Below are 26,404 nucleotides of genomic sequence, written 5' to 3'. Positions count from 1 at the left end.
ACGTGTTTCACAGTTACAATTAGGGTTGCCAGATACGGGCTGGATAAAAAGTTATTAATAAGTCTCCAAACAAATAAAAGAAATCAGCACCTCTTTTAAATAAAAATCAACTTAAGGTACATATTCGAATATAATAACTAAACTTAAAATACAAATTAAAACGTTGGTAAAAAAATTTACGTAAAGCATTATCTAACATAAAAAAACTGAACTCAAAACAAAAATCTGGCTGTTACAATTCTCGTCTGCACTTAAGTGCAGCAAAATCATTAATAAGATCTTCGCAATCCAATTTCCTTAAAAAATCTGCTTCTATGTTAAGCAAAGCAAGATTGTTCAGCCTTTGCTCCGCCATTGTTGTGCGTAAATAATTTTTTACACGTCGTAAACAAGAAAATGATCGTTCTCCAGAACAGTTACTGGCGGGAGTACACACACACATTCGAAGAGCAATATCCACGTTTGGATAAATGGTTTGAAGATCTTCAGTTCGTAACCATTTTAACAAACTGACAGCATTGTTTCGATCCTTATTTTTCACACTGCAGTGAGCACGAAAATGGAGACATTCTTCTGAAAAATGGGCTTCTAAATCACTAGAATAAATCATTTGCAATGATTTTGCCTTTTCTTCGACTTCAGACGGGCTTAGTTTTGTCAATTGAGTAATAAAATTAAATTTATTATAAAGTGATTTGTAAGCACCCAGTCGTTTTTTTAGTTCTGCTGATAAGGAATCGATTATTACTAAAAAAGTAGCGATTCTGAAATTTTCGCGGCCGTTTTTTTATTGCATCTCTTCACCTGTATTATTCTCGCCTGGAAGTTGTTTAGGCTTCTTACTTTTTAACACTTTTTACGTGAGGTATCGTCCACGTCCTGTAAAATATTTTGTTAATATTGCAGTACATACACGTCGCGTCGCGAATACCTTTAAGAAATTAGAAAAACGCTCGTCAACTCGCTGCAATTGCTGTACGCACACTGGCAATACTGGCATACTGACCACTGCCGGCACTGACTGTGATTGGTTTATTTATGCACTGACTGCTGTCGCCTGTCGCGAGCGGGTGCGTATTTCCAATCCCTACGCGGGTTTGTTCCTCTGGAACGATTTCGGTCGAAAAATGGACAACGGACCACTTTTATTTTTCTGCGATTGATTTCGGTCCACAAATGGACCACATTTCCTACCATTCGTAAAACATTTATTGTAATTATTTAAAACATTTTCTTGGCCAGCCGTTTATTTTGACACGGAGCTATTGCAAATTGCAATGCTTTATCTATTTTGACCATAGATGTCACAAATCCGAACTCCGTAGGCTACTTTAGAACAATGCTAAAAATAAATAAAAATCCTTTGTCTCTTAACCCTCCGTCGGGCGCAGCCGGCCTCAGAGGCCAGCGAAAGACATTTTTTCCCTCTCCAATTCTCAAAGGCGGCCCCCCGCCCCTTCCCTAATTTTACTCGCCTAACTTTAGGAACCTCACACGGTGCCCGTCTTCAATCAGTCGTCGGTCTTTACGCAGCTCACTTACACCTTCCCTGGCTTCACAGGCCGCCTGCGCCCGATTACGTCACAATTTTGAAGGTGACTTTTTTAAGGATATTTTTATGTGCAGTTGTTTATTATACTCAATTATGCTTGTTCTGTATGAACTTTATCAGTATCTTGAGAAATAAGTGCTGTATTAGACCCTGGCCTTTCAGGCAGGGTGCGCCCGATTGAATTATAATTTCAGTTATTCTCTTTTCTGGCATTTTATATACATATGTTTCTGCCGAAATGGCTAGAAAATATGATCTCTCTCAACGCAATTATGTTGATGATATGGTGAAGTTTCTTCTAGATGATGATGCTTCTGAAGATCTAGCTTTGGTTGAAGATTTAGGCGATGAGAGCGATATCGGACAACTGACTCGGCGAAGTCTGAATACAAGTGGAATGCCGATTCAGTTGAAAATTCGCTTGTAAAGGTTTTTTCCTCACGAGAAAAAAAACCCACATCCCCTACAACACCTCCCAAAAGGCGAAAGTGTGGAATATGCGTGTTTGAATTAGGATTTAGGAGGATGACGAATTACGAATGTTTAGGTTGTCATCAACCGATCTGTTTACTCCACGTAAACGCGCTGTGCCAAACTTGTTTTTCGGCTGCTGATTTGGGAACCTCATCGTCCGTATCTGGCTACGGCTGTAGTCAATAGAGACTACCACCTACCTTACCTTTAAATTTTTATTACTTTAAAACTTTTATCACAAGTACATACAGACATACCGTCTAGAATACATCGAAATACACTCCGCATTAAAATTGCCTAAACGATAAGGATTTACAAGTTAATCTAGTACAACGTTTTTAATAATTGAAATCACTTGGTGTTCGACGATTATAGTCAGTTAGATTTGTGAAACAAAGTGTGTAGTGACCTGTGTGGTGATTAAAAAAAAAAAGCAAAAATTATAAAAACATTTCTTAGATCGTAAACAGACTAAACACGCAGGCGCTAAGATCAAGTGTTGTCATTATATCGCCATTGGTCGTAAGTGTCTTCATCTATCTCGCTATTGGCCGAAAGTGTCTGATTTTGAACTGTGCCCTACGGATTGCGGCAAACAGGCGCTAGTCTGACAGGAGTAACTTATCTACTTATCAACACTATTTTCGATCAAGTGACAGTTGCTGTAATATCCAGTGTTTATCTGTGTATAAAATAAACACAATTTGGACCAGTCAACATAAGTGAACCGACTATAACAACATTATGAAGCCGTGTACGCGTAATGCAGCCCGCAGTGGGTCTCCAATTGTAACTCCAGCAGCGTCCTCACAAACGGTACCGGCTAGTTCTCTAGCCGAAATAATGGAGAAGCTCAACAAAATCGATGTCGAGCTCACTCGCATCAAGCCCATGTGGGGAGAGATATCTGACATAAAGAAGAGCCTCGAGTTTGCTCTAGCAGCTATGTCCGATACGGAAAAAAGGGTGGAGGCGGTTGAGAAGAGACTGGAGACTGTCGAAAAGTTAGTTTCGGAGGTTGCATCCATCAAGAAGAACATGGAAATCTTCAGATACGAACTGGACGAGCGCGATCAGCTCTCCCGTGTGAAAAACCTAGAAATCAAGAACGTGCCAATGACGAAGGGAGAAAACTTACTCTGCATAGCCAAGAAAATAGGCGAACAGATTGGCTTTGAACTACAACCAGAAGATGTGGACACAGTGACGCGAGTGGCTACCAAGTCCGCCCAGGTTAAGCCGATAATCATCCGTTTTGCAAGCAAACGGAGAAAGGAGGAATTTCTTGCACTATCTAAGAAGGCCAGGAAGATCACCAGTACCGACCTGAAATATTCCGGACCAGAAGCAATAATTTATGTTAACAACCACTTAACAATCAACAATAAGATTCTGCTCTCCAAAGTTAAAAGCAAGGCACGGGAACCAGGCTACAGATTTGTATGGGTAAAGGACTGTAAGATCTTAGTGAGAAAAAACGATAATTCACCAGCTTTTTTAGTCAGGAGGGAAGACGACCTCCAGAAAATTTCATAAGAAAATACTGCTCATTCTATTACTATTGTTTACTCTTCCCTCTCCCTCTCCCTCCACACGCCCGCTATCCTCCCTCCCCCTCCACACGCCCGCTACCCTCCCTCTCCCTCCACACACCCGCTATCCTCCCTCCCCCTCCACACGCCCGCTACCCTTCCTCTCCCTCCACACGCCCGCTACCCTCCCTCTCATGTTGCAACTGCATTACTATTATATTTATTATACTCTCACAACATTACCTTATTATATCATCATGTTCACAACTCCTGTCAACTGCAAGATGTTCTCACTTTCTGTACACATCATATTATTATGTACTTCATATTTCAAATGTCACTCGATAATTTAACTCGGAATTCTGTAATACTGATGTGCGAATGGCTCATTAAGCGTTCATTTCCAAGTGCACATGTTACTCACAATGTATTATGCTTCTATAGGATCCACTCCTTTTCGTAACGAACAATTACTTAGAGATATTACTATTATTTTATTTTCTGCAGATAATACTATATTGTACCTCACATTCTATTCACGCATTCTCTGTTATTGACACTCAACTGAAAAAGAGTCACTGCCTTTAAGTATTTTTCATCAGAACGTACGCGGTCTGAGGACTAAAACTGACACATTTCTTCGTAGTGTTACGAGCGGTGATTATGACGTTATCGGCATAACAGAGACTTGGCTTACAGATACTATTTCAGATGGTGAGCTTTTTGACTCAAGATACAACGTATTCCGACGCGACAGAAGTATCGAAGGTGTAACCATGGGTGGTGGTGTGCTCCTGGCTGTCAAAAAGGAACTCAATGCAATTTGTAATTACTCATGGTGTTCTACGGATGAGGACATATGGGTTACTCTTCGCATCCCACGTGCAACTGGATTCACTAACGTTCATCTCTGTTGTACATACCTGTCAAAAAGTTTCAACTTCAATGCTCGAATCACCGCCTTCTCGAATGATCTAGGTATTAAGCTTTTGAATCAACCAGACGGCAAGTTTCTTATCATGGGAGACTTTAACCTACCCGATATTACCTGGACTCTTCCTGTGGGTGAGGTTAACCTGATTCCTAGCAACTACACTTCTACAATAAGCTCAACATTTATCGACAATATTAATTACTGTAACCTCCACCAATATAATGGTATTCAAAATACATTAGGAAGAATTCTTGATCTCGTTCTCTGTAATTTTTTGGTACGCGTAGCTCCCGCGAACGATCCGTTGGTTCCTGAGGATGCTCATCATAAATCCATCATTATCACTGCTGAGTTCGTTGAACCCCCGGTCATAAAGGAAAACTCAATTAAACGGCCCTCATTCCACAAGGCTAATTATGATGACATAAGAGATAGCCTGGCACAAGAAGATTGGAACGCACTTAACCTTACCGATTCCGTCAATCCTGCAGTATCGCATTTTTACAATATTATTAATAATTTGATCGCTGATAAGGTTCCATTGAGGCGTACTGGTAAATATTCCTACCCCCCGTGGTATAGCTCATCATTAATAAAACTTATTCGTGAAAAGCAGAAATTTCACAGACTATATACAACCTACAAGAACCCTTCCGATTACATTACTTTTTCAAGGCTACGCACCAGACAGAAAAAAATGGCAAAAAAGTGTCACGAAGACTTTATTAATAATGCTGAAGAGAATATCGCCAAAGATCCCAAGGCATTCTGGTCATATGTTAAATCAAAAAACTATCAGCATCTATTCCTAGCGTATTAAATCTTAAGGATGTAACAGCCGAGGGTGGACAGGCAGTCTGTGATTTATTTGCTGATTACTTTCATTCTGTCTACGAACCGGCTGACCCTCTGGGGATTTCCTGCGATGACTCTGTAGTTAAGCAGGTTTGTGCGATGGGATCAGTTTTTATCGATGCTGACCTCGTGTCCAAATATTTAAAACGGCTCGATTCTAGCAAGGGAGCTGGGCCGGATGGTATCCCACCACTGTTCATTACCGAGTGCGCAAATCATTTGTCACTCCCGCTATCAATACTGTTTAATATATCGATCAAGACTGGTACATTTCCAGATATATGGAAAAGAGCCTACATCACACCAATTCATAAATCGGGAACTAAGTGTGAAGCAGATAATTATAGACCCATTTCCAAGCTTTGCATTTTTTCAAAGGTGTTCGAAAACATAGTCTATGACCAGTTATTCCCTGTGGTAAAGAATTCGATCAACGAATTTCAGCATGGATTCTTTGCAGGTCGCTCTGTTGCTACTAATCTTATAACTTTTACAAACTTCTTGTCTGCCTCCATGGATAAACGTGTGCAAGTTGATACAATCTATACCGACTATAGCAAGGCTTTTGACAAGATCAACCACAACATTCTGCTTAGAAAACTTGCTAATCATGGTATTCATGGAGATCTCCTTCGTTGGTTATCCTCATACGTAACAAACAGATCCCAGGCTGTGACAGTGGGTGGATTTTCCTCGGTCTGGAAAATCATTACTTCCGGTGTGCCTCAGGGGTCCATTTTGGGTCCTTTGCTTTTCTCTATCTATATTAATGATATTACGACATGTTTTCACAACGCTCAAATTTTACTATTTGCTGACGATATGAAGATATACCTTCCTATAAGCTCCCCGGACTGTTCTGCGCGTTTACAAGCAGATCTTGATCGACTGACGGATTACTGTCTCAGAAATAAGCTTTTTATCAATATTTCTAAATGTTGCAAAGTCACATTCACACGTAACCGTGTGAAAATACTGCATGATTACACCATTTCTGGATCGATTTTAACAAATAAAGACTATGTGCGTGATCTCGGGGTTTTCTTGGACTCTAAACTTACCTTTGATAAACACGTTGATAACATTGTCACCAAAGCATCAAAAAGTCTAGGTTTTGTACTGAGAACATGCAAATTTTTCAAAAATACTAAGACATATCTGACTCTCTACAATTCACATGTTCGTCCTCACCTGGAGTACTGTTCACCGGTTTGGAACCCGCGCTATATTGTTTATGTTAACAGGTTAGAAAGAGTTCAGGAACGATTTCTCAAATTCCTCAATTTTAAATCATTTAACATATACAACTCTTACGACGAAATCGAGAAACATTTTCGAATCACGAAACTACTCAACAGGAGGATTGTCGCTGATCAGATGCTCTTGTATAAAATTATTAACTCTAAAGTTGACTGCCCGGAGTTGCTGAACAAAATAAATTTCCATGCGCCAATTCGATACAGCAGACAAAATACCCTTTTCTACATTGATAGATGCAATACCAATTCCAACCAAAATGAATTTATGCAAAGGACATGTAACTACTATAATAATAAATTTGCAAATATAGACACTCGTGCTGACATATTCACTGCTAGTTACTATCACTACAGAATTTCATTGTATCACATTCTAACTCATATTAACCACTGTTAAAATGATTGTACCTAATATTTTAATATTACCTGCGTGGCAACTTTTCCTCATCCCTCTCCTCCCCTTTCCCGTTCCAACCCAAGTCTATTTAAGTATAGTTAAAATCACTTTTATTTATTGCTGTTTATGGTAGGCATATTATAGGTTTATCGTTTGCAGGTTAGTTTTATGTTTCTATATATATCTGTGAACATTAATAATTGGTCTGTTTTTTGTTATTCTCTTATGTATATTATATTACTAAGACTGTTAATGTTCCTAAAATAAATAAATAAATAAATAAATAAATAAATTACTTTTATGGAGCTCGGTTTGACCAATTATTTTGAACAGTGTTTTCGAAAAATTGTTTAGTTTGATTATTTTAGTTTATGTTTGGTAATGTTTGATAAACTGGTTATTCTGTGTTATGCTATATTTGGTTTAATTCCATTCTATAGATCCTAGTATAGACTACCCGACAAGTATTTTGTATTAGAATTAATATAGTGAAAGATGGGGGCTAAAAATATATAGGTGGCCTCTCAGGCCGGGTGCGCCCGATTTCGGTTCGTCCATAAGTGCGCCTGACGGAGGGTTAATCCTATTCCTACGTTCCTCCACCCCCCCCCCTTTTTCATAGATTTTAACTAAAAATATTTTATTTTTTTTATTTTTTAAAGAAAATACCTTTATAATGTCACACTTTATTATTCACTATCATCAGTGGAAAGTTCATAATTGGCATAAATAACATCTTATTATTGTATTATTTCATAATCTCTGATTTATTTATTTATTATAGCTTTTGTAAGGTGATTAAGAGCGTGTTCACACAAAGCTATAATATGCGTGGAATGGCGTATTTCGGCAAATCGCTCGCCGTACATTCCAAATCGGAAAGTATGGCGAGCGATATGGTGAAATACGCCATCCCACGCATATTATAGCTCTGTGTGTGAACACGCTATTATGCATAACAATACCTAACGCGGTTCAGTCACTAGCGCAACTGAATCACGGTAGGGATTGGAAATACGCGAGCGGGCGAGCGACGGAGCATGATAGGTTTGGCGAGGGCGGCTGCGGGGCGTGGGGGCGCGCTGTGTGCTGTGTGTGAATACGCTCTTGCATATCGCTATTTCGTACGTAGAATATTTAGGTACTTGGGAAGTAATTTCTTGTCATCATCTGTGACTTTTTTGTCACGATTGGCCGCCCCTAATATCTGGCCGCCCTAGGCCCGGGCCTACATAGGCCTAAGGGCAAATCCGCCTCTGATTATACCCATCGGACCTTGGAGAGATGTGTTTTGAGTGCACGTAGGTAATAAATTTAGCACACCGCGAATCTTGGTGCCTTTTGAACGAAGTGTATTGAGTGTTGTGTGATATAGTGTTGTGTTATAATGTTATGTTCTTCGGAATATCTGCTGCCCACACGGAACAAAAGTTAGACTTACTTAGTAAGTTAGATAAAGCATATTTCATTAGAACATTAATGGAACAATATCAGCAATAGATACACCTAGTAGTAAAGTTTCCGAGTTTGTGTATCGGTCTCGAGTCTATTTTCATGTTCTTTTATTATTATTAATTTTCGTGATTTAACGTGATTATTGTATTGTTATCGGTGTTGTTAGTGTAATTGTTAGGTATTACTGTTATATTTTTATCGTTATCGTTATCTCTATCGCTATCGTTATCGTTTTACAACTCTCCGAGTGGTTAGAGGTATTGTTCCAGGTTGATCGTGGGTTCGATTCCCAGTTGAGACAGTTACCTTTGTATTTTTCTGTTTCTTGTTCTGAATACTGTGCAAACTGCTAGAGAAATTACACCGCAGGACTTTTCTAAGTTTTTCTGTGAAAAAATATAAACTATAAGCACCTCCACATCTTCTGGCTCACCGTTAATATTTACAGCCAATTTCACAGGAATACTGTTATCCTTTAAATCTACAACGCTGGTAAACAAGCAATTTCCTCTTGACCCTATCCCAACGTGGCTTCTCAAGAAATGTTGCAACGTGTTAGTCCCCTTCCTGGTTCACGTGTTTAATAAGTCCCCAAGTACAGGTGACTTCCCGGAGTCACTTAAGGCCAAATAACCAGCGGGCGGGATTGCAACAATAACATTTGGCTGTCATCAGTTGTTTTGTTTTGCTCTATCTAAAAATAATGTTATACCATTATAAATTTATGCCTTGAGGTTTCTTCTCCCTCCTGATCTTCCAGAAGTCACTTTTCGCTGCGGATTTCCAGATATTTATAAACTTTTTTACTTCTGTCATTTTCCATACTATTGTTGTAGTTGTTTACTGTTGTGAATAATGGAGGAAGATTTCCCTCCTGGATCCCCTACAAAGCCCCCAGATCCCTCTCCGCACCCCCCAGATGAGGAAAATGTAGAAATTTCTGACAGTGATTCTGTCATTTTGACTTCTACCAAAAAAAGGAAATTTACTCCTTCTTCCCCAATAAAAGTTGACTCGCCTTCGACTTCACAGTCCCCACCAGCACTTTCTCAACTTCCTCCAACAAACTTTTACTCTCCTCATTCCCGTGGCCCATTCATAGTATACGCCCAAAAAACTGAGCAAGGAAAAACCATCCACCCTCTTGAATTTGGCAAATTCCTATCAAATAACAAGAATCTTTCAATCAAGCCTGGAGGTGTAAAAGCCGAGGGTCGCTTCCGAATCTCCGTTGAATTCCTCTCAGGGTCAGCTGAAACAGTTTCATCAAAAATATCTTCATTTCATCTAATTCAAAGTTCAAGGCATATATCCCTACTTTCAATGTCACTCGCATGGGCCTGGTCAGAGGTATCTCGACCGATCTGTCCATCGCAGAAATTCTGTCTTCACTTTCAACCCCCCAACACATTGGCAATCCCATAAAAGCCAGGAGGCTAAATTACAAGGACTCCTCTGAGGGTATAATTTCTTGGAAGCCCTCCCAATCTGTCGTTATCACCTTTGAAGGTCAATCTCTTCTCTCCCATATATATTTATTCTTCAACTCATTACCAGTTGAAATGTATACTTTTCCCACCACTCAATGCTTCAATTGCTGCCGTTTTGGTCATACCAAAGCTGCATGCAGATCTCAACCCAGATGTTTTAAATGTGGAGAAAACCATGCAGCTGACCAATGTCCTTCTTCCTCCTCACCTAAATGTTTTAACTGCTCAGGCTCACATACAGCCATCAACACTTCTTGCCCAGAACAATCTCGCCAAAAAAATATTAAAATTTCTATGGCCTCTCAGAACTTGTCTTTTCTGCAGGCTTCTAAACTATTCCCGCCTGTCAAAAAATCATTTGCTGAGGCTTTATCCAGCAACTCCTCATCCAACCCTCTTCCCTCCTCTACAACAACTTCTTCTCGTTCAACTAAATTCACGTAAAAAAATGCTATCTCTAAACCGGCTCCTGGATACGATCAGCAACAACACAACTCACTGTTCTTAAATCCCAATGGTTCATCTCTTTTAAATGCCACAAATGGGTGTGCAAATAATTATAATCCCTCCTCAATGAACTCTCATAAACTTTCTGAAAAACTCTCCCAAGACAATTCTTCATTTATCCAAACTCTTATTATGCTTCTAATTGACCTCATTTCTTCTCAAACTAATCTACCGTCCAACGCTGCTACTATTATTTCCACATTAAAATCATTTATTCAAAATGACTCTTCAGGATGTCAGAATACTTCAGTGGAATAGCCGAAGTGCTATTTCTAACAAATCTGATCTCCTTAACCTATTAAATTCCAACTTTATTTCTTTGGCTGCTATCTCGGAGACTTGGTTTACTCCATCCACCCACTTTAATGTGGGAGGGTATTCCTGTCTCCGCGACGACCGCCCGGAAGGTACGGGCGGCGGTGCTGCCCTTTTTATTAAAAAATTAATATTATTTTCCCCAATAAATAATATCAAACCCCCCAATGCTGACTTCCAAATGGTTGCAGCTAAAATAAAGGATACATCCTTTATTTCAGTCTATCTTCCCCCAACAACCCACTTCAATAAACAAATTTGGTTGCAAATTGTAAGTCAACTAAGCCCTCCTTTCTTTATATTAGGCGATTTTAATGCCTATTCCCCCGTCTGGGGTTCTGCTTTCTCCGACCGAGATGGTCGAAGTGTGATGGATTTCCTAGATCAATCCAACCTTTTCCTTTTGAATGACGGATCTCCTACTAGGATCTCACGCCCCAGCACAAACCCCAGTGCAGTGGATCTCTCGATATGCTCTACTAGTCTAGCTTCTCTCACCTCGTGGGTGGTGTCCACCGACCCTTGCTCCAGTGATCATTTCCCGATCACTATTACTTATCAAACTTCTTTCCAATCAGATAAGTCTCATATTTCGACAAAGGTTAAAACAAAACACACCAAATGGGATGAATTTAACTCTCATATGGACAAGTTCCTACTCAATTTACCCGCCACCGATATATTTTCCGCCAAAGATGATTATAATAACTTCAAATCAATGCTCATAACTGCAATAAATAAATCAAATCCTCCCCCTAAAACTAAATCTCTCAAAAAACTCCCTTCAACTCCCTGGTGGGATGAGGAATACTCCAAAGTAGTAAGAATTCGGAAAGCTAAATCTCTTACCTATCGTTACAATATGACTATGGAGAACTATCTTATATACAAAAACGCTGAATCCAATGCCAAAAGGGTATTGAGGTCAAAAAAAAGATCCGGATGGTACAACTTCTGCAGTTCAGTATCTCCGAACACTCCAATTTCGGAAGTTTGGTCTATGATCCGAAGATTTCGATCCTCCTTCAGTTCACCATCTCCTCGAGCGTCTCATTCTAAATGGATCGATGAATTCTTGGACAAAATTGCCCCCCCTTCTGTACCTAACTTAGATGAAATAAAGCCCATCTATAATACTCCTATGTCTAATCATTGGCCAGACTCTCCGTTCACCTTAATTGAGCTAAAAAATTGTTTATCAACAGTCAAGGACTCATCTCCAGGCAGAGATGGTATACCTTACAGCATAATCAAAAATAGTAATGATAATGTTCTAAACCACTTCTTAAGCATCTTAAATAAAATCTTCCAGACTGGTATAATGCCTGATCACTGGAGTTGTCAAATAATCATCCCTATTTTAAAAACAAACAAATCACCAAATTCTGGATCCAACTACAGGCCAATCGCTCTTTCATCCACCCTCAGTAAACTTTATGAAAAATTAATTAAAAACCGATTAGATTTTTTTGTCGAGAGTAAACAGCTTCTCTCTCCATCTCAATTTGGATTTAGGAAAAAAAATCCACTCAAGATAACCTTGCCATCATCAGTACTGATATTAATTTATCAATTTCTAAACAGGAAGTTTGTCTTGCCGTCTTTATAGATATAGAAGGCGCCTTTGACAATGTTTCCATCCCAATCTTGAAAAAAAAAACTTCTAGGCCTTGGCCTCCCCCCCATGTTTGTCCAATCTATTATTAATCTATTTCTAGATAGAAAAATTTTCATTGAACTTCCAGATATTTCTCCTCAAAGTAGGTCTATTTGGAAGGGTTTACCACAAGGCGATGTATTGTCCCCCTTACTGTATAATATATACACATATGATATGCTTGTCGCTATTCCCCCACAAGTAAAAGTTATTGAGTTCGCAGATGACATAGCTTTCTTCTTATCATCCAAAATCATTCCTCTCGCCGTCAAATATCTTAACGAAGCCATGAATGCCCTTTGCACATGGCTCACGTTAAATGGTCTTGAAATTTCAATCCAAAAGACTCAGTGTGTCACCTTCTCAAACCGCCATAAAAACCCCCCCGTTCAAATTTTATTTAAAAATTCTCCAATCCCCAACGCTTCTGAAGTAAAATTTTTGTGAGTAACATTTGATAGGAAACTTAAATGGTCTTCCCATATTAATAATTTAGTTACTAAATGCGAAAAAAATATAAATATCATCAGATCATTTTCTGGCGTTTGGTGGGGTGCTCACCCTACTTGCATTAAGTTGCTTTACAACGCACTTATGCGAAGCCATCTTGACTATGCCTGCCCACTTTTTAGTACTGCCTCAAAAAATGTACTTGATAAATTAGACAAAATTCAATTTAAATCTTTGCGAATTATAACTGGAGCGATGCAATCATCACCCATCAATTCCCTTCAAGTAGAATGTTCTGATCCTCCTCTTTATTTAAGGCGTCAACTATTTGCTGACAAATTTGTTCTTAAATGTTTAAATTCTAAATGTCATCAGATTATCCCCAGCGTCTCGTTGTTCATTGACTCAACCCATTCATCTACAATCAGAGCTTCAACTAAACCTCTTCCTGACATCTGTAACAATTTTAAGTCTCTCTCAGAGCTTCACATCATCCAAAATGATCTACTTCCCTTATACAAATTAAAATATAATCACGTCACCCTATCCCCAACAATAATAGAAGGGATCGGAATCCTTAAAAGTCATTCCAATCTCCCGGCCCGAACTGTCAATAATATGTTCAATGACATTATTTCATCTAAATGGCCCAACTTTTCTCTTTTATTTACTGATGGATCCAAATCTCCCGACTCTCCTAACTGTGGTATAGGTATTAACGTTTACCACAATAATTCTAATGACAGAATATTTCATTCAATTTAAAATCAATTTTCAATATTTTCACCCGAGTGTATTGCAATAATAGAATCTCTCAAATATATAATCAAAAATAATTTTGAACATTCCCTCGTTCTCTCTGACTCTCTCAGTTCCCTCCAAAAACTTAAATCCAGTCCTCTTCTTCATCCTGATGATCACTTTGTATGCCTTATTCGAGAGATGATAGCCTCCATTCAAAGCTCTGGTAAAACTGTAACTCTGATTTGGATTCCTGGACATGTTGGTGTCATGGGTAATGATATTGCGGATGTCTTGGCAAAACAAGGAGCGTCCAACCCTGTTGTTACCCTCGTAAACCACATTCCCCTATCTGACATTTTTTCCATCATCAAAGATAGATCCCGCAATGTTTGGTCGGAGTATTGGCACATTGCTAGTCAATCCAAGGGAGCCTGCTATGCCTCAATACAAAGGACTATTCCATCAAAACCGTGGTTTCAGCAATTTCCTCATTTTTCCAAAAAAGAAATTTCTTCACTCATTCGAATGAGGATCGGACATTGTTCCGTTCCTTCCCATCTTTTTAAAATTCACGTCGTTGACTCCCCAGATTGTACATTCTGTGGTCTAGAAGTGGGAACTTTAGATCACATATTTTTTGGTTGTCCCTCTCTAAACAAATATCCTCTCTTCTATCAAGCCTTATCTAAAATTACCTCCCCTTCATTCAACATTTCATCTCTTCTAAGTCTGAACTCGACTCCAATTTTCATTATAATTTTGAAATTTGCCTATTTAAATAAAATTAATATTTAAATTCACCTTTCATTTCTCAATAATTTTAAATGATGGCCAAGAACACCCTTGAAGGGTGAAAGCCAGAAATAAAAAAAAAACCAGCGGGCGGAAATTCAAATTTCGCCAAAAGACGGTCTCTCGGGTTAGGCAATTTTAGAGCGAGACAGATACATCGTATTCATTCCGCTATAAGAAGCTTGCGCTGCGCAGCTGGCCGCAACAGGCCATGTCTACAGCATGGTTCAGAAGAAATTAATTATGATGAATTACTATGACAAACTAGTATTTATTGAATTATTTGGCGGTTAAAAATAAGCCGACGTAGCACGGTGGTGCAGTGCACCTGAACAGCAATCAGAAGGTGCGAGTTCAATTCCCTTCGGTGGCATTTATTTTTTCCACGAAGTTTTTTTTTATTTAAATTTGTGTGTTCAGGCTAATAATTTTTGCTTGTAATAATTTGTTATCCTTTGTGCTTTGCATAAAACCTTGTATTGTAAACATATGTTTACCTTTAAAATAGGTATATTAAAGTTAGATATAACCTGCCTTACTACCGCATCAACAAGCATCAGTACCAGTCACTAGGCGAACCTGTATCGAGGCAGAATTTTGAACAAAATTAATTTTTACACTGTTTATGGTTTACAATACATACATACAGGGACTCCGGGGGTAAAGTGCGTAACTTCAGGAAGTGATTCTACATGATGATAGAAGTAATAAAGAAAAATAACCATTTTCGTAATTCCAATATTTATTTTCCCATGCAAAAAATTCAACTTTTTTAACCTAAGAACTACCTTAAAACATTGCAATTTCAAAACAGTTAATTATATTTCTTAGTTAGCGCACTTTACCCCCAGACACCCTGTGTAGCAAGTGTGCTTCTATAAACGATTTATTTATTAGTAGGTACCTACAACATTACTCATCGTCCATCGTACAACCGTGTATACTAGGTCATGTTGTAGGCTTGTAACTCGCGCAACGCTGGGTTCTTAAGATATTATTGTTTACAATTACCTAGGTATTTACGGTTAAATCGGTCACTTAAATATTACATAATTATATAAATTACGCATACCGATGGAACATACTTTGTTAAGAAAACAAAATTCTTAGTTTGTTATTTCCCCTGGAAAACAAAGAAAACAAAATGATCGCTAAATGTTTAAAAAATATATTAAATACATCTGACTGAATAACATTGGTTCATTCAGACAACCCTATACTTTGTAAAGTATGAGAATGTTATTGGAATATTAAATTTCATTAAACCTTTGTTATTCTTAAAATATATCTTCCAGAAATTTTTTTGATGTTGTGACTTGTATTTCTGATAAAACTTTTATCCGCTATTTATCTGCCCATTTTTAGCAAACAAATGAATATCTTTAACATTTGATTGACAAGAGCGTCACAAACAAACAACCATTGACAGCCGAATTCATGGTTAAGTCTTACATATAAAATATATTGTAAACCGCATCTACACTTACTACATAAAACATAATATAAAGCAAACAGTGAAGTGCTACTTTAACTTAAGTTACAGTCTGAGATGGCTAAAAGTGCAGTGAGTTATTATCTCAAACACAAACGATTGTTATTAATCATAAAAACATTTTCAATTTCTCACACTGTGTTGTCGCGCGACGCGACGTGAAGGTACGCCGTAAATTGTCTTCAACCGGCGTCTAGGGAACCTGATTCCCGCTATACGCTACTGGAATATTTAATTATTAATTTAATTAAATTACAAACATTATGTCTTCAACAAGATCTGCTATGGAACATAAAAAAATCGTGGACTCGCTCACGGACTACATTGATCGAAAACTAGGTGAGTTGAAATCACAAATGTTTTCAAAATTCGAGACAGAATTAGTCGATTTTAAAAAAGCTACCCAATTTGTAAGCGAAAGATACGATGAAATCAATGAAAAATTAAAAAACAACACCAAAAAATTATAAAAGACTTGGAAAGTAAAGAAAAAAGAATCATTGCTTTGGAAATTAAAATAGCCGAATCGGAACAAAGAGAATTTAAAAAATCAGTAGAGGATTTAAAGTATCGATTAATGAACCGCCGCATGAAATTGAAAACAGAACTACTTCTGCTTTCGGAATAAACTTAGAACCAGCGGACAAATTCAAATATCTAAAACCAACTGAAACAAAACCTCCACGTCTAATACTTAAATTTGAAGAAGAAAGCAAAAAATAACAATGATGAGTGCCAAAAAAAACCAATGTTGTACCGGAAAGCAGGTGGATGTACCAAAATAATTATAAAAATAATTAAGGAAATAAATATTTACTGTTATCTCGCATTTAACGACGCCGAATCCCTTTTGAAGCTTATCACCGGACACGTATTATGTGTCAAATGGGATTTAACCGTAGAAATTAAAATTTGGTTATTTTTATTGGTTCCTTAATGCTCTCATGCATCCTGTTTAGAGATAAGTAATATAATTGCTGTACATTAACACGTGTTGGATTTGAACTTAATAAATATGCAAACAACTGGCACAATCAGTTGTCCGACGACATTCGCAAGTTGTGTTTCTTAGAAAATCCTTACCTACGGTACCCCCGAGAGGAAACCGGCATTTACAGTCGATGTCACTGGCGTAGGTGTCCAGTACAAATCTCTTATTCCAAATTACAGACGCTAATAAAAAAAATATGTAAATGAATCCCTGACGCTATATTACAAAAATCTTTTAAGGAATACAAAAATATGGGCAAAGGAGAAAAAATTCAAATACATCTGGTTCAAAAACGGAAAATTACTAGCTCGTAAATCTGAAGACTCGCACATAATTAAAAAAAAATTACAATGACCTGCAACATGAAATGGTGAAAAAAAGCATCGTTTCTATACCCATCTACAATATAATATGTACAGCAAAATGGACGACTTCGTAAGCACGCAACTTAAAAACAGCATCAAAATCAACGAATTCAAGAGGCAAAGTGCAAAAGAGTGCAACGAAATCACCACTGATAGTTTATGCGGTATAGAAGTACTTCATCTTAATATACGGATCCTTCAAAAAAATATCGAAGAATTTATTCTCAATTTAAATAATCTACAAGTAAAGCCGGGCGTTATAGTGTTAACGGAAACGTATACAAATAGTGACTCTCCGCATTATAATTTGATTACACTTGATACAAATAAACACAAACATTAATAAAAACAGTGGTATCGCAATATTCATTAATAAAAAATATAACAACATTGTATCAATATTTTAGAATACAGTGTAGATTCAACTAAGTGCATAGAAATTCAACTCAACTAAAATAAAATGAATTATTATTTAATAGCAATCTATAGAACTCATGGGTCCAACGCCAAATTATTTATCGAACAAATACGACAAATAATATCAAAATTCCAAAACAAAACTTGCATATTCACCGGGGATTTCAATATCAACATTAACAAAAATTCAAGGTCAGAAAACATCTTCTACAGATCATTTTTTGACAAATTCTAACATAAAATATCTCCATAAAATAAAAACCGTTGTCTGGAAAAATAACATTACCGGCCATCAAACGTGTATATTTTTGTATGAGGATGAAAAAAAACACAGGCAAAAAAACTTGTTGGTGAACAAATCGTATACCAACTTGAAAACTGAAAATTGGCAGCCTGTAATTAATTGTGAAGAGGTTGAAATATGTTCAAAGAACTTTGAAAACATTTTATCCACGCATATAGAAAAATCTAAAACTGAAATTCCAAATCATAATCTGGCAAAAAATAAATTGTCGAAACCGTGAATCACTCAGGGTCTATTAAATTCAATAAGTAAGTTTTACAAACAAACAGCAAGCTTTACAAACAAACAATTAATTACCCAAAGGACATAGAATTAGATAGTAATTACAAAAAATATAAAAATAAATTGACGCGACTAATCAAAATCAGAAAAGATGACTACTACAGACATAAAATAATAAGCTCTGAAATCAACCATAAAATAATCTGGCAAACAATCAACTGTGCAATAGAAAACAATAAACAAATACAGTTAATCGATGATATTAAATATGAAAATAACGTAATAATAAATGCCGAAAAAAACCCAAAAAAATGTGCCAATGTTTCCAACTCATTTTTCGCAAAGGTGGGACAAAACCTAGTAAAAAAAAATAATGTTACGAAAAGATCGAATAAACAACCAATTATAGAAAATATACAAAATCTAAACATACTATCGCAATTTAAAATGATCAACGAAGTAGTTATTTTAAACATAATTGAAAATATGAAATTAGAGTCGTCTTTAGGTTATGACAATATAAGAGTACAATTTTTTTTTATTTATTTATTTATTGACGCCCTATTGGGCTTTTAAGTACATAAAAATTACAAATTTCATTTTTAGCAACAGTATAAAACAAACAATGGAAAATCGAAATAAAATATAATGATTTCTTATATATTATTTACATTTAAAAAGTGGTGGACTAATTTGGCTTTAAATGTATTGAAGTTTAAATTAAATATGTCAGCGACATCACTTAGTTCATTGCCCAACCTATGTATTCTTTCTAACACAGAATTAGCGAAACGTAGCGAAGTTATTGTTGTAGAATAAAATATTCCGTCTTGTATATTTTGGAGGTATATGTAAAGATAGCAAGTTTATAGTGTCAGGGCAGTCTAACCTTGAATGAACAATTTTATGTAATAAAAGAAGATCAAATATTTTTCGCCTTTCAGATAATTTCGATAAGTTAAGTTTACTGCGTAAATTGACATAATTGATTTTAATAATAGGAATACCAATTTTGAAATTAATAAAACGTAAAAATTTATTTTGAATTTTTTCATTTTGTAAACAATGAGAGTTGAAATGAGGACACCAAATGGTTGCATTGTATTCAACCTGACTTCTAACCAGAGACGTGTACAGTAATTTTATAGTTTTTATGTTATTAAAGTCTTTAGCGATTCTGAGAATAAATCCAAGCATTTGTAATCCCTTACTGGTAATGCTATTAATGTGATTCAAGAAGCGTAATTTGGAGTCAAAGATAACTCCAAGCTCATTGAATTCAAAAACTCTTTTTAGATTGGCATTGTTAATTGAGTAGTCGAATAATAAAGGGGTTTTAGATCTATGGAAACTGATCGTTTTGCATTTGTTGATATTAAGATGTAATTTGTTTACGATGCACCATTCATAAAGTTTATTTAAGTTCATTTGTAGAGTTAAACAATCAGAAGAATTACCGATCGATTTAAACATCTTTAGATCATCGGCGAATAGAAGAAAGTGAATATTATCGAAAATTAGTGAAATGTCATTAATAAAAAGTAGGAAAAGAATTGGTCCTAGGTGGGAACCTTGGGGGACCCCACTTAAGGCAAAAAAAGTGTAAGAAGTTGTGGAGGTAATTTTTACAGATAATTTTCTGTATGATAAGTAACTTCTAAGCCATTCGAGAAAGTTGCCGCTTATTCCCAAGTGTTCTAATTTTTCCATTAAAATGCGATGAGAAACAGTATCAAAGGCTTTGCTAAAGTCAGTATAAATTGTATCAACTTGAAGACCCTTGGACAGTGCATTAGAAATAAAATTTTCGTAAAGCAATAAGTTAGATGACGTAGATCTGTCTGGCATAAAACCATGTTGAAATGTTGATATAATTGGTTTAATTTGATGCATGATTTTACTTAATATAATCTTTTCTAAAAGTTTAGGTAGTGATGACATAATACATATGGGTCTATAATTTTCAATTTGACATTTATCTCCTTTTTTAAAAATAGGTGTTATAAAGCTACTTTTCCAAATTTCAGGAAAACAACCTGTAGATAAGGATAAATTGAAAATTATAGTAATAGGAAGAGCTAGAAGATGAATACAGTTTTTAAGTAATATTGAGGGAATCATATCTGGCCCCGAATTCGACCTGGTATCCAGCTGTTTGATAAAAGTCACAACATCATCTACTACCACATGGATGTTATGCAAGTTGAGTGAGCTTTCGGTAAATTGGGGTTTATCAGATAATATGTTGTCATTGTCTTCAACATATACACTCTTGAAGAAATCTGCAAATAAATTTACAATATCGTTTTTGTCATGACCCACTTTTTTCCCATAAAACATTGTACCGGGAAAGTTAGAGTTATTTTTCCGAAAGGAGTTAGCGTAATTCCAAAATTTATTAATATTTGTTAAAATAGAATTTTCAACATTGTTGGTGTATTTCTTGAAACATACTTTCGATTTCCTAGTACAATCTTTACGCAGAATGGAGAATGCGATATAATTATGTAGCGTTCTATTTATTTTATAACGTTTGTGGGCAATTTTTTTATCGTACGTTAGATTAATTAGTTCAGAATCGAACCATTTAGGGAATTTAGAAGTGTAATATTTTTCTAGGGGTACAAATCTATCGATTGCTTGATAAATTACATTATAAAAGTATTCTAAGGCCTCATTTAAACTTGAGCTTTTACAAGTGAGATCATAAGCCCAATTATAAGTAGATAAAAATTCTACAATCTTTGGGTAATCTGCTTTTTAAAAATTACGCTTGACAATCGTGGGGTCAATTACCTTAACATAAGTATTGAGGTAATTGATTATTAGAGGGGGGTGGTATTTATCGAATGGAAGAATCATTTCATCAGAGGCATACCCATTAACATTAGAAGAATTTGTAAAGACAAGTATCGAGAAGACGAGAATTGATGTTGTACACATGGTTTTTCTGATGCAGATTTAAAAAGTTCGACATTTCTATAATTTCATGGGAGCCATGATTGATGTTGTACGGACTCGAGGACGCGATGTTCTCAATGTCCCATACAATATTTGGGAGGTTGTAGTCACCCATTAGAATAAATGTAGCATCAGGAAATTTTCTTCGCATAGTTTCAACTTCAAGGTGGTGCTCCTTATATGTTTGCAGGCCGGAGGATGGTGGTATATATGTGCAACCGATTATAAGTTTTTCATTTTTTAAGGAAACCATTACAAACACTTGTTCAAGATGTTTGTAAAGGCATTTCAGTTTCTTCGAATTCAGTTTGGTTGATACTGACAATAGTACGCCGCCACCTCTTGTTTTATTGCTGGAACTTTGACATCTGTCGTTTCTGTAAATGAAATGATCTTAAAACCCCAGTTCTTGATCGTTTATGCCAGCATTTAGCCATGTTTCAGTAAGAGCATAAATTTCGTAATTCATCGTTGGTAATCTACATTTTAGTTCTTGAAGTTTCGTTCTCAGTCCTCTTACATTTTGATAATATATTATTAGTTTGTGGGTCAGTTTTTTGGATTTAATTTTACAATTGTTGGGTGATTATTAATGTACTTGATTGTAATGTCTTGCTCACCCGATGATTGCCTATTTTTTAGTTCGATTCTCAAATTATTTAGATAGTTCCTTTGAGCAACCGATTGATCAGGGTACATGCGGATGTTATTCTTCAGCGAGTGTTTTTTGCCGAGTAAGATTTTCGGCCATTTAGACTCAGGGAACTCGACTTTTACACCCCTCGGTTTATTAGTATCCCTTTTCCCGATTCTATAAACTTTCAGGTCAAGAGAATTGGTAGAGTTGTCCAGGTCGAAAATGATTTTTTTATGCTGGTAGTGTCGTCTTTCATAATATAAGTCTGGGTTATTGCTTTGCTTTCGGGGAAGTTACATATTATAATATTTTTTCCCTTAAATTTTGATCATTCATCTCAGCAATAATATCGCAGATGTTATTTGTTTGCAAATTAGTAGTGGTAACAGCGGAAAGAATATTTTTGTACACTGATAATTCGCCTTCTAGGGTAGCCATTCTTGCAGCCATTTGGCCTATGGACCCTAGGATATTATTAGTTTTGGGCATTATTTTGGCAATATGCTCCTTGGTAAATTTGTTATTGGGATCCATTACAATATTTGTTAGTGCATTGATGGCATCTTGTGCAAGGGATATGTATGTCTGCGCATCCATGATGAGTTCGGATTTAGGTTAATAAAAATTAAAAATTAATAGTAGGTTGAACTCCCCTGATTACTGTCTGGAATCAAGTTCACTTACAGGTAGTAATGAGTAGGTATCACCACGGTCACAAGGCGTGCGGAAATGCAGGTTACCTGCCTTTGGTGTAACAATAATATTAAATATTGAATTTAAGTAAAGTTATTATTATTTGTTATTAAAACTTCGGGCTTTTATTTTATTGTTGAGGACACAAAGAAATGAACAGATTCACAACTTTTACACTGGAACACAATGGCACAGGAATAGTGTGTTAAGTTTTATTTTAAATATTTTGTGGACAGAAATAATTCGTGACTGGTTTAGTTTACTGTTGTTGAGTGAGTTTTGATGTTTTGATGAAATTTTAAAATCTATTAAAGACCATGTGATAAAACCATCAAGTCACCTAATTAATATAAGTCTCAAAAATGTAATATTTCCGTCTAATTATAAGAAAGCAATTATTTCACCTATATTTAAAAGTGGAAATACCCAAAATGTATCAAATTATCGATCAATTTCCCTCATTTCAAATATAGGCATAATCTTTGAAAAAATTATAAAATCTCAACTAATGAAATTTGTTGAAAACAACAAAATACTTCACAACAACCAATACGGATTCCGAAAAGCGCGAGGAACACAAGATGCAATTGCAAATCTCACATCTCGCATATACGAAAGCCTAGACATGAGCAAAAAATGTGCTGGTATTTTCTTAGACCTGAATTTGAGAAAGAAGAAAATTTGAAAAAGCTTTCGACAGTATATCCCACACAAAATTTATGGAAAAAAAAGATAATCTGAACATTAAAAAGAATGTAGCAAATTGGATAAAAAGCTACCTAAATAATCGCCCTCAATATGTCGAAATAAACAATGTATATAGCAATGAGGATACATCTAATTATGGAATCCCATAAAGTACGGTACTGGGTCCAATATTATTAATCTTATATGTAAACTGGATATTTTCTCAAACACTTCATGGTAATATAACTTCTTATGCTGACGATACAGTTATCATTGAAAGTGACAATACATGGGAATTAGTAAAACTAAAAGCAACAGAAGACATAAACACTCTTAAATACTCGTTTGACATAAACTTACCATTTCTAAATAGCGAAAAAACTCACTTTATACCATTTGCAATAAAATCAAATGACGTTCCACAAAATTTTGACATAATTATACACGACAATTTAAAAATACATAAAAAACTGTACAATAAACTGTTCCACATTGAAAATTTCAAATAAAATTAAATACTTACGAATAATAATAGACAAAAACCTAAACTGGAACGATCAAATTAACCAAACCGTCAACAAAATAAGAAAATTAATTTATATATTTTTGAAAAATCTTCTCTCATTGGAAATTCTAACAACATTCTAACATGCAGTCAGGGGAGCTGCATACAAAACAAATCTACTCCCTGTTGAAATTGTACAACGTCTAATTATAAAAATAATATTGAAAAAACCAAGAGATTATCCAACACACCAATTTTTAAAGAATTTAAACTTCTAAAATTTAATGATCTTTTCCAAAAAAAAACATAATAACTCAAATAATAAAAGAAAAACAAAATCACAGTCTGTTATCATTTAACTGAAAGTCGTACTCATCAAAAACATATATTTCGAACACAAAAATGTCACACCACTTTTGCTCAATTTCTAGGTACAATGTCAAAAAATCTATTAAATATTCTAACTCTGGTACCTCTGATGTTTTAGGATACACAAGGAAAATCATTTTTTTTTAATTATCCCTTTTCTCCTTTGTGATATTTTTTTTATTTTTAATTTTAGTTTATTTACAGAAACATACAGTTTTACAAAAAAATAATTGAACATAAAATATAGAACATGATTTAATTAAGTTCCATTTATAATATTTATAAAAGCTAGAAATTAATTAAAAGTAATAAAGTACATAGTGTGTGTGAAATGATTAAAATGAGAATACTAAACAATACAGAAGTAATATATTTAACTTAGGTACATAGTAAGGTTAATTTTATTTTAAACGATTTAAGGGTACAGTGGAAAATGTCAATATCGCTTAAGGCATTAAAGATTTGCAGATACGCCCGTGCAAGGACTTTTGTGCGTATTTCGATTTGAAATGTTGTATATAAAATAAGGTATTTGATCTGGTATTGCGTTCAGGACAATAAAATGCAATCCTTTCTAACAGGGCTGGGGAGTCAATAAAGCAGTTCACAATTTTGTACAGAAACAGTACGTCAAAATTTTTTCTTCGTTTGTAAAGAGTAATAGGATTACATTGATGATTTTCAAAACGATACGACAGGTGTTTCAGGAATTTTGTTTGAATATTTTCAATTCGGTTAATATAAGTTTGGTATTGTGGATTCCAAATGACAGATGCAAATTCGAGATGAGATCTTACGTATGCCATATAAAGTAGTTCAAGTGTAAAAGGTTTTTTGAATGGTTTTGTGATTCGTAGAATGAAGCCCATTTTTTTGTAGGCTTTTTATAAAATGTTTTCAATATGATCTTTAAAAAGTAATTTAGAGTCAAGTAATACTCCAAGGTCTCTGATTTTTGAAGTGAAACTTCTTTACGCGCGTCATGCATTTTCGAGGACCGGAGTAAAACCGACTCATGACCGTCACGAAAAACCGTGATCATTTCGCTATAGGAGCCTAGCTAATATTATATACCTAGTTTAGGTCACTCTCAAAACTCAGCTTCGCGGTCTAGAGGCAGAGCGCCCGACTGTCGTCGTGAAGAACCAAGCTTCGATCCCCGCTTTAACTATTTTTTTTTTCTTTTTGTGAATTTTTTAATACGAGGAAAAGTGATAAAATGCTTTCGTGCTGCGACTTTGTCAGGCATACATATAAGAAGATATCTACATGATTTGTAATAATGTAGTAAAAAATTACATAAATTTGTTAATTTTAACCGAGAGTCTCCCGAAATGTCTAAATCCATTTTGTGAGACTCTAGACCGACAGGTGTTCACTCGAGTAATTGGCTAGAAGTAACGGTCGGTACCTATATGATATTTTGGTCGAAATATAGCTTAAAAATCGAGCCGGTAGAGTCGCTCGGTATATTGATTAATTATTTTTATTTTGACTCATTAAAATTACTAATCAAGGCCGATAACGCGACTAATTACCCTCGCAGACGTGCGTGACAAGTTTATTTAGTAAAAAACACAGCCGTAAGTGAGTTTTTCAAAATTTAGAAATCTTTTTCAAATTCAGACTCCATACGGGTATGAGACTGTTAAAACACGATAGATCTTTTCCAAAACGGACAAATATACGGAAATATTTTGAAAAAACGACAGATATGACTTCAAACTGCCGATATATCTTCGATTCGACCCTATATAAAGCGTTAACGAGACGTTATGTGATATTATTCATTTGCCGTGTTTGAAAACGAAAATTTGCGCGGGACAAGTCAATTGAGGAGTACACGTTGTATACGCGGTTCTCGTCGCGCGAGATACCTCTCCTTGCGGTCTAGAGGCAGAGCGTTCGACACTCGTTATGCAGGACCCGGGTTCGAATCCCATATTTTTATAACTTTTAATTTTTTTTATCACATGCTACTTATAAATATGTCAATAGATAGAAAAAAAGAGAGAGTGAAATGAAAAGAGAGAGAGAAGAATACTAAAAGTTTCACTTCCGTCGTGCGTAGGCTTGCCACATACTATATTTTTTTTCTACTCGTTGGAGAGGGACATGTTTTAGATGGTAAGTATGGATGATTGGGTGACATTGACGTGAAAATATTATTGAATTACTGTTAAAATTAAGTAAAGATCCAAACCCGAAGTTGAAACTGAGTTGTGTTGTGGTTCAGATAGTTTGGACTTAAGGACAGATGGCAGGTTGTCGTTTTTCTCTCTCCAACAGGCTGAGATTAATAAAACGCCTTGTAACGCCATTGTCACTCTCCTCTGCATTTTCACTTC

General features: G+C 35.7%; 2 protein-coding genes across 2 annotated transcripts in view; one reads left to right on the top strand and one right to left on the bottom strand.

Moving 5' to 3' along the window:
- Positions 1–2,869: 2,869 nt before the first annotated feature.
- LOC149422847 (uncharacterized) lies at positions 2,870–3,562 on the top strand. Its single transcript, XM_089633008.1, has one exon. The coding sequence runs from the start codon at positions 2,870–2,872 to the stop codon at positions 3,560–3,562; it is 693 nt and encodes a 230-aa protein (XP_089489134.1).
- A 724-nt stretch (positions 3,563–4,286) lies between these two features.
- Positions 4,287–26,404, bottom strand: part of mmm (missing minor mitochondria) — a 172,326-nt gene continuing 150,208 nt past the window's right edge. Inside the window, exon 6 of the mRNA XM_089633007.1 lies at positions 4,287–4,356. Within this exon, the coding sequence (XP_089489133.1) occupies positions 4,287–4,356 (70 nt within the window). The remainder of the gene's footprint in view (positions 4,357–26,404) is intronic.

This window comes from Hesperophylax consimilis, chromosome 6 (genome assembly GCF_061612785.1).
Source record: "Hesperophylax consimilis isolate HC1 chromosome 6, BYU_Hcon_1.0, whole genome shotgun sequence".
Classification (NCBI taxonomy): domain Eukaryota; kingdom Metazoa; phylum Arthropoda; class Insecta; order Trichoptera; family Limnephilidae; genus Hesperophylax; species Hesperophylax consimilis.
The sequence above is the reverse complement of the archived record's forward strand: the minus strand, read 5'-3'. Positions and strand labels throughout refer to the sequence as shown.